Source organism: Aulonocara stuartgranti, assembly GCF_965226115.1.
Source record: "Aulonocara stuartgranti genome assembly, chromosome: 4".
In the NCBI taxonomy this organism is placed as follows: Eukaryota; Metazoa; Chordata; class Actinopteri; order Cichliformes; family Cichlidae; genus Aulonocara; species Aulonocara stuartgranti.
The window spans coordinates 15,776,030-15,791,361 of record NC_138942.1 but is presented as its reverse complement, the minus strand read 5'-3'; the positions used below and the strand labels follow the sequence as shown (position 1 = coordinate 15,791,361).

General features: G+C 41.2%; 1 protein-coding gene across 1 annotated transcript; it reads left to right on the top strand.

Annotated features, from left to right (window-relative positions):
* Positions 1–924: 924 nt before the first annotated feature.
* Positions 925–13,333, top strand: ccp110 (centriolar coiled-coil protein 110). The gene is made up of 14 exons (XM_082531334.1): positions 925–1,237; positions 1,954–2,164; positions 2,777–2,905; positions 6,876–8,028; positions 8,194–8,315; positions 8,581–8,758; positions 10,358–10,467; positions 10,855–10,971; positions 11,109–11,210; positions 11,290–11,406; positions 11,749–11,822; positions 11,905–11,970; positions 12,090–12,149; positions 12,273–13,333. The coding sequence occupies exons 2-14, from the start codon at positions 2,000–2,002 to the stop codon at positions 12,346–12,348; spliced, it is 2,469 nt and encodes an 822-aa protein (XP_082387460.1). The 5' UTR covers positions 925–1,237; positions 1,954–1,999; the 3' UTR covers positions 12,349–13,333.
* Positions 13,334–15,332: the final 1,999 nt, after the last annotated feature.

Here is a 15,332-nt window from a genome sequence, read left to right as displayed (position 1 = left end):
AGACAGTGAAAAATACCATGCAATAAAACAAGAAGTTAGAATGCTCTCTGCAAAAAAACAAACAAAAAAGAAAAAGAAAAAAAGAACCAGCGTATGTCTGTCTCAAACTCCTCTTGAAGTATAATCATTGTAATCTAGCTTTTGAATCCTGCCAGTTTTTCTTCAGTCACTGTCCCTAAGTACTTGTATTCTTTTACGTCCTCAGTACAGTCACCGCTAACTGCCATCTGTTGATCAAGGACTCAACTCATCTGATGATTTTGCTGTTTACCTTTAGCTATGACAACCTATGCACTGACCTTTGCAGTCTTACAGTTTTTAATGCATGTGTAACATCGATAAACATGTTTCATTTTATGTGGTTTGGAGGACAGTGTATTCTGTGTAATACACACAACAGAGCATCTTCTTTGCTCCCACCCCCTTTATATGCGCATAATTGGTTGTAAAATGTGAGAAATTTGTTGTACACATTACTAGAAGGCGCACCTGTTTTGTCACTTCATATTTAGTGGTTGTCTTGCAGAAGAGGACGATTAAAATAGGACTTAAATTACATAAATTCATTAATTCATAAAGTTTCAGACTACAAAACGCTGCACAATGTACAGTAAGGAGAGTGGTACATAAATTACATTATTTTCCCCCAAGATCATCCAGTTTTTTTTAATACTTGGCACATTAAATAATTCATCTAATCACTCATAACAATAAATAAATAAATTACATACATTATAAAATTTTAAACTGAGATTTGTTTAACACAGTAGAGAATAGCTGCAAGCAGATCATATTAATGATATTTATGTAGACTCATTTGCCAAGAACTCGTTATCCTCTTGAGCACTATTAACTCGAGGCTATGAGCAGATAACAACATAGTAAAACAAAGAGCGTGTGATAAAGTAGCCCTGCTAGGATATAGCCTAATTCTATTGCATTCACTGAGAAATGAAGGGGAAAAGAGGGCAGGTGGCATTGAGCTTATTGGAACGAGAGCCTTTGACTTGCTCGGGGGATCAGATTGGAACGTGGCCCGCGTGCTGTTGCTAGGAGGCGCTGTTGGAGCCCGGAAGAGTTGAGCATGGTGATGAAGACGATCGAACCGAGATTGAGGAGAGAGACGTGAGTCTCACCGATAAAGCCTCCAGTTTGTGTTTCCCTGCGACATCTGTCCGTGTCTGACAGTCCCTGCTGGAAGACAGGAGGGCGATATTAGTGTTTCTCCACTGAGTAGGTAAGAATAAGCGCCGGGTATCCGCTGTCATTCTGAAGAGGGTATCTGCACTAAGACGTCTTTTTTAGCTTCCAAAGACAGCAAAACTGGATAATGCTTAAATATTAACATAAAAGCTGCCGAAGTTAAGCTTTCTCTGTAATACCAGATACACAAAGAAAACGATCCCCACCTCTGCTCTGCCGGATGGAAGAACAAGCGTGGATTGGCTAGTGTAATTAGGCGTCTGAAGACCAGCAGCAGCATCATTAGGACCTGCTGGTTGAATTCAAACCTATCCAATAGATTAGATATGCTGCATAGAGCCAGTAACACTCACGCTTATTTCAAAGGCACATTGTTTTAATTGAATCCACACAGGAGCTGTCTGCTTACGCAAACGCCCTACCTGTCTGTGAGTAGTCTGCAGACTACTGTCATTTGCTGACAGACATTTCAGAAATAGAAACAGTATTGATCAGACACACGAGTCCCTTTTGCATTTCCACAAAACATGGAAATGGAAGACAGGCACCAGCAATGTATGACAGAAAGCAAAGGAATGGCAGGAATGTGATGAGTGTGATAAAATCACAGAGGACAGACAGACTGGCTATTGTTGTAGGTGATTTGTCACATTTACCCACATGGTTTCGGCTCGTCGGTCAAACCCCAGTGTAGTGCAGCCTCACACGGACCCTCCCTTTTAATCTCTCGCTCTCCATTGAATTTAACAGCTCGGCCACGAGGCTACATGGTGTGTGTGTCCTACTCAGAGTGTGGATGTGCGGGTGTCCAGAGATGGAAAGCTATGAGGAGTTCTGTCTGCGGAGTCTGGCATTATTGCAGGAGGAGGGGAAATTCAAGAAGACTACATGCGAGCCATCATGTTCCCTGAAGGCTCGCTCTGTCATCCACTTCTATGGAAGAGCTGCGCTTTCACCTCTGGTAAGGAAGAGATAGACAGGCTTGGAAGCCCATGCTAAATGGATTACACAAGATGTAGATGCATGTGAGAGTTCACAGTTTAAACTGAATGAAACATCTGTTTGTGAGCAAATCTGATGAATGAATATATGAACTGCTTTATGACAACAGAGCTTCTCACAGCAGACTTTTTGGCTTGCCATAAAACTGTAAAATGCATTCCATTTAGGTAAACTTACTCGTGCATCCATTTCATTTACTGCTAAGACAAGCCAAAGCCTCTGCTGTGGGAACAGCCTGTTAGGTCAGCAGCTGGCAAAGGGAAACAGTGCGAACGTGGAACATCAGGGCTGTTTGATGTTTGTTAGAAAAATCTATTCGCTTGTGATTGCTGACTAAATAAGTTTGCAGGAAGAGTCCAGCATCAGTCTCTCTTCCATCCAGAAGAAGATACACAAAATATACTGGAAGAAGGCTGAATTCTTCCAGTATATTTCTCATCTGTAATAACATTTTTAGGTACAAAGTGAAAAACTGTGCCTCTTTCAGCTGAATAAACATGCGTATTTTTGAAAATTAAATGCTGAAAAACAAACAACAAAAGCCGCAACCGAATGTATTTTCATTTTCCAGCTGAATGCAGAGCAGTGGAACGAGATGTGTGGCTACAGACAGAAGGCGGTCCAACTGGAAGTGGACAGACAGAACCAGCAGAGGAACAAGCTTTTGGCCAGGATTCAGGGCATACTGGATCAGGCTCAGGTCAGTTGCACACTATGGTCACAGGTCTGGGTGTCATCTGGTCGGGTGAGAGGCCTATTTAGGATAAGATCAAAACATGCTTTGTGAGTACAAACCCAATTCCACACTTTGTCAAATGTAAATGAAGTTCTACCATTTTAAGCAAAAAAGGAGATTATTTAGATTTTGATGGCAGTAACAAGTCTCAAAAACTGTGAGAGGGCCATGTTTACCACTCTGTAATGTTGTATTATACGCAGCATGCATATTGTCATATTTTCCGGAAACATAAAGTGCCATTCCATCTATACGCAGATGGCTGCCAGCTCTACTTACCTTTTAGTCATTCTGATAGTCTCCCAACTCGACCTCTGCTTGACTGCCTTACTGATGTCAATGCATGGATGGCAAAAAACATTTTAAATTTTAATGATCTGAAGACAGAAGCAATTTTATTTGGCCCAAATCGTTCTTCTCATACTCCAGATGTTGATCTTGCAGCTTTGACTTCCCAACTAAAGAGTTCGATCACAAAACTCAGAGTTAAAATTGATTCTGCACTTACCTTTGATGACCATGTAAACGGGGTGGTAAAATCAGCATTTCATCACCTCAGACGTTTATCAAAGGTTAAGCCCTTTCTTTCCCAGCGTGACTTGGAAGGTGTTATTCATGCCTTTATTACCTCACGTTTAGATTATTGTAATTCTCTTTTAATAGGGGTTGGGCAGGGCACTTTGTCACACCTGCAATTAGTGCAAAATGCTGCGGCACGATTTTTAACTGGCAGAAGAAAATTTGATCACATCACTCCGATTTTGGCCTCTTTACACTGGCTTCCAATTGAATTCAGGATCCGTTTTAAAGTCCATTTATTGGTTTTTAAATCTCTAAATGGTCTGGCACCTGTTTATTTGTCTGACTTGTTGAAGCCCCACGTCCCCACTCGTTCCCTTCGGTCAGCTGAGCAGTCGCTGCTTTCGGTCCCAAAGTCACGGCTGAAACTTAGAGGAGGCCGAGCGTTCTCTGTTGCTGCGCCCATGCTTTGGAATAACCTTCCTCTCCATATTAGACAGGCTACATCAGTGCCAGTTTTTAAGTCTTTATTAAAAACCTATTTTTATTCCCTGGCTTTTAACTCTGTGGGTAACTGATATTCTTTTTATTTTTTTCATTGCTATGTCTGGTTTTATTACTATGTGCATATTAGTATTGTACAGCACTTTGGTCTACCAGGTGTGTTTTTAAAGTGCTATATAAATAAATAAATGATGATGATGATGATGATTGTCTTGCTAAAATATGCAAGAAATATGCAAGACCTTCCCCCAAAATACATAGATAGGAGTGTGTGTTGCTGTAAGAACTGCATACACCATCAGAGATGCAGGCTTTTGAACTGAGTGCTGATAACAAGCCAGATGGTCTCTTGCCTCTTTAGTCCAGGTGTGGCGTCCATGTTTTCCAAGAAGAATTTCAATATGTCTGACCACAGAATTGTTTTCCACTTTGCCTCAGTCTATTTTAAATGATCATGTCCATATAAAGCTTCTTCTTTGCATACAAGAACTTCAACCTGCTTTTCTGGAAACCTTCCTCTAAACCTTTTAATGTTATTAGTTGTGGTCCCATGTCCCACCTTGTTTTTAGGTGTGGTGCTGCTATCAAATTCAAATTTAGCTAATATTTTTGATTAAATAGTAAATATATTTGATATGTTTTCCATGTTCTGTTGGCAATGACATATATGAAAATCATTGCATTCTGTTGTATTTATCTTTTACCATCATTCCAACTTTCATGGAATTGGGGTTGTATAATGTTATGTAGGCACTCTGAAAAAGTGCTGGACTCTCGTGCTAATATTATTATGCTGACATCGTGTCCTGCTTTTACTGAATGTAAATAGTTTTGGGGCTTTTGACCTATAGTACAGTGGGGCAAAAAAGTATTTAGTCAGCCACCGATTGTGCAAGTTCCCCCACTTAAAATGATGACAGAGGTCAGTAATTTGCACCAGAGGTACACTTCAACTGTGAGAGACAGAATGTGAAAAAAAAATCCATGAATCCACATGGTAGGATTTGTAAAGAATTTATTCGTAAATTAGGGTGGAAAATAAGTATTTGGTCACCTCAAACAAGGAAAATCTCTGGCTCTCACAGACCTGTAACGTCTTCTGTAAGAAGCTTTTCTGTCCCCCACTCGTTACCTGTACGAATGGCACCTGTTTGAACTCATCATCTGTATAAAAGACACCTGTCCACAGCCTCAAACAGTCAGACTCCAAACTCCACCATGGCCAAGACCAAAGAGCTTTCGAAGGACACCAGGAAAAGTATTGTAGACCTGCACCAGACTGGGAAGAGTGAATCTACAATAGGCAAGCAGCTTGGTGTGAAAAAATCAACTGTGGGAGCAATCATCAGAAAATGGAAGACATACAAGACCACTGATAATCTCCCTCGATCTGGGGCTCCACGCAAGATCTCATCCCGTGGGGTCAAAATGATCATGAGAACGGTGAGCAAAGATCCCAGAACCACACGGGGGGACCTGGTGAATGACCTGCAGAGAGCTGGGACCAAAGTAACAAAGGTCACCATCAGTAACACACTACAACGGCAGGGAATCAAATCCCGCAGTGCCAGACGTGTTCCGCTGCTGAAGCCAGTGCATGTCCAGGCCCGTCTGAAGTTTGCCAGAGAGCACATGGATGATACAGCAGAGGATTGGGAGAATGTCATGTGGTCAGATGAAACCAAAGTAGACCTTTTTGGTATAAACTCAACTCGTCGTGTTTGGAGGAAGAAGAATACTGAGTTGCATCCCAAGAACACCATACCTACTGTGAAGCATGGGGGTGGAAACATCATGCTATGGGGCTGTTTTTCTGCCAAGGGGACAGGACGACTGATCCGTGTTAAGGACAGAATGAATGGGGCCATGTATCGTGAGATTTTGGGCCAAAACCTCCTTCCATCAGTGAGAACTTTGAAGATGAAACGAGGCTGGGTCTTCCAACATGACAATGATCCAAAACACACCGCCCGGGCAACAAAGGAGTGGCTCCGTAAGAAGCATTTGAAAGTCCTGGAGTGGCCTAGCCAGTCTCCAGACCTCAACCCCATAGAAAATCTGTGACGGGAGTTGAAAGTCCGTGTTGCTCGGCGACAGCCCCAAAACATCACTGCTCTCGAGAAGATCTGCATGGAGGAATGGGCCAAAATACCAGCTACTGTGTGTGCAAACCTGGTAAAGACCTATAGTAAACGTTTGACCTCTGTTATTGCCAACAAAGGTTATGTTACAAAGTATTGAGTTGTATTTTTGTTATTGACCAAATACTTATTTTCCACCCTGATTTACCAATAAATTCTTTACAAATCCTACCATGTGGATTCATGGATTTTTTTTTCACATTCTGTCTCTCACAGTTGAAGTGTACCTCTGGTGCAAATTACTGACCTCTGTCATCGTTTTAGGTGGGGGAACTTGCACAATCGGTGGCTGACTAAATACTTTTTTGCCCCACTGTATATATTAAATAGGTTTGTGTGCCAGTCCCATAATGGAGCACATAAAGTGAATTACAGTCTGTCCTGTTGTCTCTGGTGACATACTCAGAGTTGAATACAGGTTATCTGGCCTAACATTTTCCCCAGTGTGCCGTGCTATTTTTTACCTGATGACGTGTTTTCATAACAGCTCAAGATTCAAAGCAGTATTGTTCATTTACTCAGTGTCAGATTTGCTCTACTTTCGTAATTCCCAGTCTTTGAACAAATGTGATCTAAAGATTTTGTCTGTTATCGTTCACAATGGAACAACCAAAACTCAAGCATGTAATCACATTTTCATTAAAAAACTAACATCAACAAATAAGCTAATTATTTACAGACCGTAATTATCACTTGATTTGCCTGTATGCTGAGCTTACATGCGTTTTAATGAAATTCTTTGGTGAAATACTGCTTTTTATGTTTCACAGGTGCCAGATGAAGAGGTTGACAAGTTGCCAGTTTCTAAATCTGCAACAGTCAACGGCTACACTCTGGTCACTGACTCGCCTGGGCTCCCCAAAGATGCTGCATTTGGGGTTCAGACAAATAGTCATCGTGCTGCTCCATGCTCTGAGATTCCTGTGCTTAATGATTATAAGGCAGTGGAGGAAGTGAAGGTGGATGCCCAAGAGAAGAGTGAGGAGGAGGAAGAAGAGGATGAGGAAGAGGACATTAGTTTGGACAGCCTTCTTAAGAGATCAAGGGAGTATGTGAAGAAAGAGCAGAGTCAGCAGGGATCAAAAGCTGTCCGCGCAATGACCCAGTCTCCCCCACCTGAGACTGACTCTGTCAGTGAAGAGAAGAGCTGCAGCCCTGTGACGGACACAGGCATTCAGTTTGGATTCAGTCTGCACCACAGCCCTGTCGGCCCGCCTCAAATCCAGCATCAAGTGCTGCGTGACCCTAGTCCTCAAAAGTCCATCTGCCTCTCACCTAGTCTACCAGAACCATTTTCTTGTCTCCCCAATCCAGAGACCAGCATAAGTCCTCGTCCACAGAGACGCAAACCACGCCCAGTTTCCACAGGCAACATCCATTTTTCATTTCCCATCGGCCCAGCAGACCTTATCGCTCGAAGCCCAGGACGGTCAGAGGAAGCCATTGGTGTGGCAGACTGGGGAGATGCTTCAATGTCTCCATCTCACTGGAGCTCAGTGGGAATAGAGGGCGTCAGCCAGAGTGGCATTCGTCGATCCAGCCACTGTGGAACCAGTCCAGTGAAGGAGAACTGTAACCCTGTCAGTGCCTCGGTGCCCAGCTCAATGGGTGATCACCTGGCTGCAGGTTTTCGCCGGCGCTGCCACACTATGGACAGCCAGCTGCATACCTACCATTCTGGAGCGGAGCGCATAGACCGCAGCCAGGAACGCCTCCCTCGCTTCATGGCAGGAGTTACACTGTTTGCTCCCAGTCGGCGCACACCTGCAGCCCCTTTAAACCAGTCGTATGATGTAGAGAGTCCTTCACTGCCTCTGCTGAGGCCCTGTGTGACTCCTGCAGACGAATCTCCGGGGCCAAACAATGGCAGGAAAACACCGACTGTCCTCAGACATGCAGCTGAAGCACAGGCCCGCAAGACAGGTGAGTGCCTTTGATGTAAGCTATTTATTTTTTTTATGTTTACAACTGTGTAACTCCCACTGAGATTTCTGATTCCCACATTTATATATTTTATGTTAAGTGAGTAAAACTTTGACATGGTAAAAGACAACTGATTTATTTGTATGCATTTGTGCTTATTAACAGATGAGACCCAGTGGCGAGCGCAGGCTCTGGAGGACATGCAAAGACGTCTTGAGAAGGAGCATGCTTTGCAGATGTCTCTGCTCCTCGCTGAGCAGGAGAAAGAGCAACAGCGCCTCCACCTGGTCAGCACATGGAATTTAACATGACCATTTTATATAGAAGTAGATCAGAAAAAAAGTGTTCTTTTTTTAAATGACCATGAAAAGCTACACCAAAACCTAATGTTTAACTACAATGCCAAACTTTATTTTCTTTATTTTATTTTGCTTTCTTTGTGTGTGTGTGTGTGTGTGTGTGTGTGTACATCTGAGTTTTATATGCCTTTTTAAAAAGATTATGAGCAGAGCATTAGTGAAATACAAATAATGTTGTGTGCGGTGTGTTTAGGAGCTTGAGGAGACAGAGAGAAGGCTGAAGGAGCAGGGGTCTGTACGTCCTCTAAGTGCAGATGCTTGTGGCTGGAATCGTAGGTCTGTGAACGACTGCCATCCTATCATGAGCCCCTCGTGCCCGGGACTAAGTCCTGTCCACACACCATCAGAACGATCACCTGGACACAGTATAGGTATCGTTTTAATAAACTTCTGTGCTCAGGATTGTAAAAAGTGTTTACAAAAGACACATGAATGTCATGGTTCATTTTTACCCACCCCTTGCTGAAACAAAATGTTTAGATTATAATTGTTAAAAGTTATCTGCATTAAGCTAAGGTTAGCTCAAATTCAGTACATTGACATATTAGATGAAGTAAATTAGGAGAATATTTAAACTGATGAAGTGCATAGAGGCACTTGACATGTTTGAAAAACTGTCATCCTAAAATGAGCCATTGTTGAGATATAGAGCACATCTATACAAACAATTAATATGCTGAACCCTGTATGCAACAGCTAAAATTACAAGATGGAGAAGCTGAATTAAATATGAAAGTCACTGTGCAAGTCTTTGCCACTGTGTGCAGCAAAGCACGCAACCACTGTGTGAGGTTGCGTTGCGGTCACTTCTGAGCTGATGAGCAGGCTACACATGATCAGAGCAGGAGCTGGCTGAGAACGCATCAGAGGGAGGCAAACAGAGCTATGATAACTCGAGCATGCAGCTATCTGAGAGTTCAGTTTCTTCCTCACACCTCAGATGCGCAGCAGTTTTCTTGCATCTAGATTCATGTGTGTAGAGCGTTCATAGCATCAGCATCATGTTTTTGCTTATTTGTTTTGTTGGGTTGAAAAATAACTAAATAAACTTGTGATCATACTTATGGATCACCATGGCGCATACCATTGGCCATGTGAGTTATTTATGCAGAGGAAAAAAGTGAGTGTGAATGTGCCTGACGTCGCTCCAACTATGAGAGGTGATTCTGCAGGTCACCAGCTATCGTAGTGGGGAAAAAAAAGAAAAAAAGAAACAAAATTTACATTGTTGATGAAAAATAATAATAGGAAAACAGTTTTGTGTTTCTCAGCCAAGAACAACTACAATCTCATTTTCTGTTTTTAAGAAAGGAGAGTTTAAAAAACAGAGAGAGAGATGTGTGTTGTTTAGGCAGTAATGAGAATAATGAAAATGTCTTAGTTTTGTCACTTTTAGGTGAAAAGCAGACCTGGATCAATTTTCCACATGCAGCGGTCGGAAGAAAATTATAGGTTAACATCATTGGAAGTGATCAGGCCAAGTTTCTGGCTGAATTGTTTACAGCGTCATGTGTCCCTCAACCTAACAGTTACTATCATAGGCTACCAGAAAAAGGGTGGTGAAATGACCTTTTAAATGAACCAGAACTGTCCCTTAATTATATACAAGACAGTAAGAGACATAATGTTTTTATTAATATAAGGATGGTGTTTTCCTCACTAAACTGGAAGTGCATTTTGTTGTTAGAGCTTTTGTTTTTCATACAAACAGCATTTCACACACAATAGCTTAGAGGTGATATCAACTTATGAAGTCAGGGAGTAGAGAAACAGATCAGATACACTGACTACTCGCTGAAGAACAACAGTGATTACTTTTTAATGTTTTCGGTCATTGTTATTGTCTGTTATTTGCTTTCTAAATTCTGTGTCCTATAATATCAATAAAAAATAAAATGCTAGTGTTTGTTGATGAGATATGCTGCTCGTTTCAGCTGCGTCTTTAAAATATCTACTGTTTCTTTCTCCAGGTTTGCCCAGTCCTGTCCCTTCTAGTGCATCCTCTCCATGTCTTCAGCCTCCTCTTTATCTGTGGGGTTCCACGTGGGGGGCTAACAAACCTCGGGCCAGGCAAAGTCTGGTGTGTAAACACTGCAAAACAGGAATAGCATTTGCAGCCAAATCCAAACTTCAGCACACTGGCTGAGCTCATTACACCTTTAAGTACATGTAGTATATATACTGTAAAGTGTATATAATAAGTGTATATAAATCTGATTTATATTGTAAGTACCATTGTTTCTTTTACTCTGTTACATCCATAACGCTCTGAACTGTTGTAAGTCTTCAAAGCAAATACCAAATAGAAGCTAAAAGTCTTCTTGGTATGCAGTCTTGCAGCAACCTTTTATTGTAATTGAGTCTATTTTTTGTCCATTAAATCAGAAAACGGGTATGTATGTGAAGACTGATATCATTTATCTTAATATCTCACATTTTCTCCATGTTCTTCATTACTTTCTCCCAGGTTCTGACAGCTGATCAGCAGAAAGCATTTTGCAGAATTGGTGCTATCACTCGCGGCTTCCTCACACGCAGACTGCTTAAAACGGAGAAAGTCAAACACCTCCGCCAAACCATCATGGTGAGTTCCATTTCATACCTTCATACACAATAAAAGAGTTACAGGAGTGTAAGGAAGTTTCATTTTAGATTATGACGTTAGTGACTGAGTGTGTCTAACTGTGCACACTCTCTCTGTATTTATATGTGTGCCTTAAGGATACGCAGGAGTTCATCCGTTCATTTCAAACTGAAGCTCTACAGAAGAGAAGCGCCTACACAGCACAAGATCTCGCCCTGCAGGAGAGAGTTAGAGCCCAGGTATGACTGTGTACTAAACCTCTATAGCCAGCAGAGGGCCATCTTTATTCATGTTTCTCCTTGTTTGTTGTTCCCTCAGTTACGTGCAGCCCTGTATGACATCCATGACATCTTCTATGAAATGCCTTTGGAGGATCGCTTAGCATTACTGCAGCAGGACAGAGAGCTCCGTGTGGAGAGGAAGCTACGAGACATGGTAACATGAACACAGTCAAGTAAATAATCAAGTATCCAGATTTAATCAAGAGAAGGTGATCGTTATTGTCACTGAAAATATCCCTCTGTCCTTCTAGAGCCTATAAACTAAGCTTTAGTTTGTTCAAACACTGGAGAAAGTTTTATGAAGCCATGCATTCTGTGTCTGGAAAGGTTCATCCAGACACTCGTGGCTTATCTTGTTGTTATTAATGCATTGTTTGTAATATAGCACCTTCTCACAAAAGCAATTGTAAGAAATTGGTTTCTGACTGTCTTTGACTTTTTCAGTATTCTGAGTTGTTTTTTTTTAATAAACTATAAACTACATTCACTCCAACAGGAGAAAGCCAAGTGCCCCAAAGAGAGAGTGGCTCTTTCTGCTGCCACACAGAGGTCTCTGGACAGGAAAAAGAAGTAAGACAAGAAATGAAAACACGTGTTTTACGTTCATGCTGTTGAGATCCAGTGATCAGTGGTGTATCTGGTGCTTCTTTAGGGTTGGTGAATCTCCAGCACAGACTAGGAAGATGCAGCAGAAGCCAAAAAGCCCCACTACCAACAGGTGTGAGACACAGCTGTGGGATTTTATTACTTTTTAATTCATTTTGTGTTTCCCTCGATGTAATTTCTAGATTTTTGTCCCCAGACGTTGTTTAGATAAATTCATTATTCCTTTCCTAGAGTCTTGAAGCCAAGCCAAGGACAAAATGCCTCTGTCCCAGGACAGCTTAACCGTCAGGGGTGAGTCTGTACTGGTACAGATTGTAAAAATTGCCTGAATCGCATATTCATGAAAACAGCAGTCTTCAGACACACCCTGCTTTTGACGTATTTAAAGTCACCACAGTGACTTTTTTCTCTTAGGAGCTGGTACAGAAAGACCCCAGAGGAGAGGGTGAAGCGCTCGGAGAACCTGAAGAAGCAACACTCGCTGGGCTAATTCATGACACAACATGCCCCGACCTGTGAACTTGAATATTTAGTATTTTAATACAAACCTTGTACCACTGAACTTTAGTCAGCGCTGCTAACCACATGATTGTCCTTCAGTTAGCTTTGGAAATTCACATGAATGTATTCACACACAAAAACAGCTGATTGTTATGATGAAGAAAAGAATAAGTAGCTGTAGTTAAATGTAAGCCACAAGAAGCTCAATTGACAACATGTAAAAACATTTCTGTGCCTGAGTACTCTGCCTTTGTTGTCTGTCATGTTTTAGCATGCATATATTTAATATCAAGTGCTTATAGCTGTAAGTTGCACACAGACAGTCACATAATGTAGTTGTTCTGAAAATACAATATTTTAATGTATATGATTTATTCCTTCAAGGGCTTTAATTACCAGTTCGTGCATTGTTTTGTTCTTTATGCTGAGTGTACTATAAAATGTATAGTACTCCAAGTCTGAGTCGTATCAGGGTGTTTTAGTATTTGGTTTAAATGCCTAATGAAACGGAAAAAAGATAAATATCTGTGTTTACACTCTGGCATGCTGTTACATTAATGTAGCTTCACACGACCACAGATGCACAGCCGGCATTCAGTGTGGACTTTGTTTCAGAAATGACTGAAGAAAAATAAATTTACAAGACCAAGAAACAATATAAGACATTTTAATGAAATAGTATTTCTGAAATATTGTGTGAACTGATGCGTTCACTGCAGCACCACGCTGACTTCATATTTGTGCACTTGTAGCATTCAGCATTGATGTTTTTCTCCCACATTGCTGTGTGTGTCTTTTAAACGATGATTTATTTCATTTAAAATGTCAGATTGTCTTTTTTCTTCAATGTCCAGAATAAAATCTGAAATTATTTAAATTTTCATGGAATTTAATTCATGATACAGTTAAATTATAACCTAGCTAAACTAAGCTAACTATAACTTAGCCATAAGTTTTTGACATGAGCTTCTTTTCTGTTGTTTGCTTTACCGATGTTTCATGACCCAGTAAATACGTTCAGCATGGTTTCAAACAAGGATCCTACTTAGATATTTAATTCTGGCCCATGATAAGGTAATAAAGCCAAATATTAACAGTGGTCATGTTTATTTTTCATAAATCTCTAAAAATAATTTACTGTATTTACACATCCTTTTTTTGATGAAATTGACTATATTTTAATCTACTCTGAATACCACCACAAATCCAGAGTGAAGAAGGAGACCAAACAGATTTTTCTAGGCATATTTACAGCAATAAGACTTTAATTATAATAATTTTTATGTTGCAGGATACAAACATTCTTGAGCAAATCGATTTGTATTATATTCAACAGACTTGCACACATTCCAACATTAAACAGAATAAGTCTCATCATTCATTACACAATAAAATGTGGTAATATGAAGCTTTGTGATCCATTTTCTCTGTAATAGTAATCTGTGTCAGGATGCAGCTAAACCATATTCATCTAGTTGGCCTGGATTTTTAGCCTGCATGCAAAAAATGTTTTTATGTCACAATAACATGAATTTCATTTCGAAAAGAGGCACAACTGCTATATATTATAAATACATGGTGAATACAAAGTTAAAAAAGGCAAGCTTGTGGCTGTTTACAAATAATTGCATAATCTACAGTACGTGTCTCCTCTATATGCAAAAAATACGTAATAGTAATGAGTGATATAATCCTACATTGCGCTGACTACATTATCTCCACACTGTCACACCAAAAGAAAACGTAAGCCACAGATCTCGCACACATTTGAACAAAATGGCTCCAAACTGCTTTAAAAAAGTTAAATATGTGTAATTTTTCTAAGATTGTGCAAGAAATTTTGTTTTTCATTTCTTCTACTGTCATCAACATAAATAAAGGTTTTTAGTTTCCTGTAGTTAAAACAGCCATTTGCCATGACAGACAGCGACATAGCTGTGCTGGAACTAGAATACCTCTCATATGAGTTTGGTAAAGACACCAGCCGACCATCCACATATATGCATTTACACCTAACATCTTTCAAGAAGAAGGCTTTGAGTCAGTTTTCACTTCCACAAAGATATTCTGTGATGCACTGTCAGGAATCATCTAGCTGCCCTCTGCATCATCCATCCATCCGTCCGTCCGTCCATCTTTTTTCACTTATGCGGGGCCGGGTCGTGGGGTCAGCAGCCCAAGCAGAGAAGACCAGACCTCCCTCTCCCCAGCCACCTCCTCCAGCTTGTCTGTGGTAAGACCAAGGCGTACCCAGGCTAGCCAAGAGATACAATCTCTCCAGCGTGTCCTGGATCTGTCCCGGGGCCTCCTCCTGGTGGGACATGCCCAGAACACACCTCACCCAGACTTGCACACATCCTTGTAAGATGCCCGAACCACATCATCTGGCTCCTTTCGAGGTGAAGGAGCAGCGGCTCCACTCTGAGCCCCTCCTGGAAGGGAGAGGCCAGCCACCCTTTGGAAGAAGCTTATTTCCGCCTCTGGTATCCACAGTTTTGTTCTTCAGTCATAAGCCACAGCTTGTGACCATAGGTGAGGGTAGCGACATGGATCGACCGTTTGAGAGAAATTGAGAACTTCGCTTTTACACTTAGGAATAAAATTATTAAATAAAGTTGTCATGGTGATTGTTATGTACACATTGCAATTCTGCTCATTAATTAGTTGGCACTCTGTGTAATGAGGGTTGTTGGGAAATCAGTTTTACCCCGGTTCTTTTTATTCCTCGAGCATCCAGAGATGGCACCGGACTCAGTAGTCATTTTCACAAAATCTTTATTCATCTTCATTTAAGCATGCACTTCTAGAAGGGAAGACGAGGCCGGTGTCCCTCTCCAAAATCTTCACTCCTTTGTCTGTGAAACACAGTTTTATAGAAGCGACCCCATCATAAACCCCCCCCACGGTGGGCCGCAAACTCTGTGTCTGTCTATGTGCACGAGCACATGAATGCCTACATGTGCGCGTTCCCTA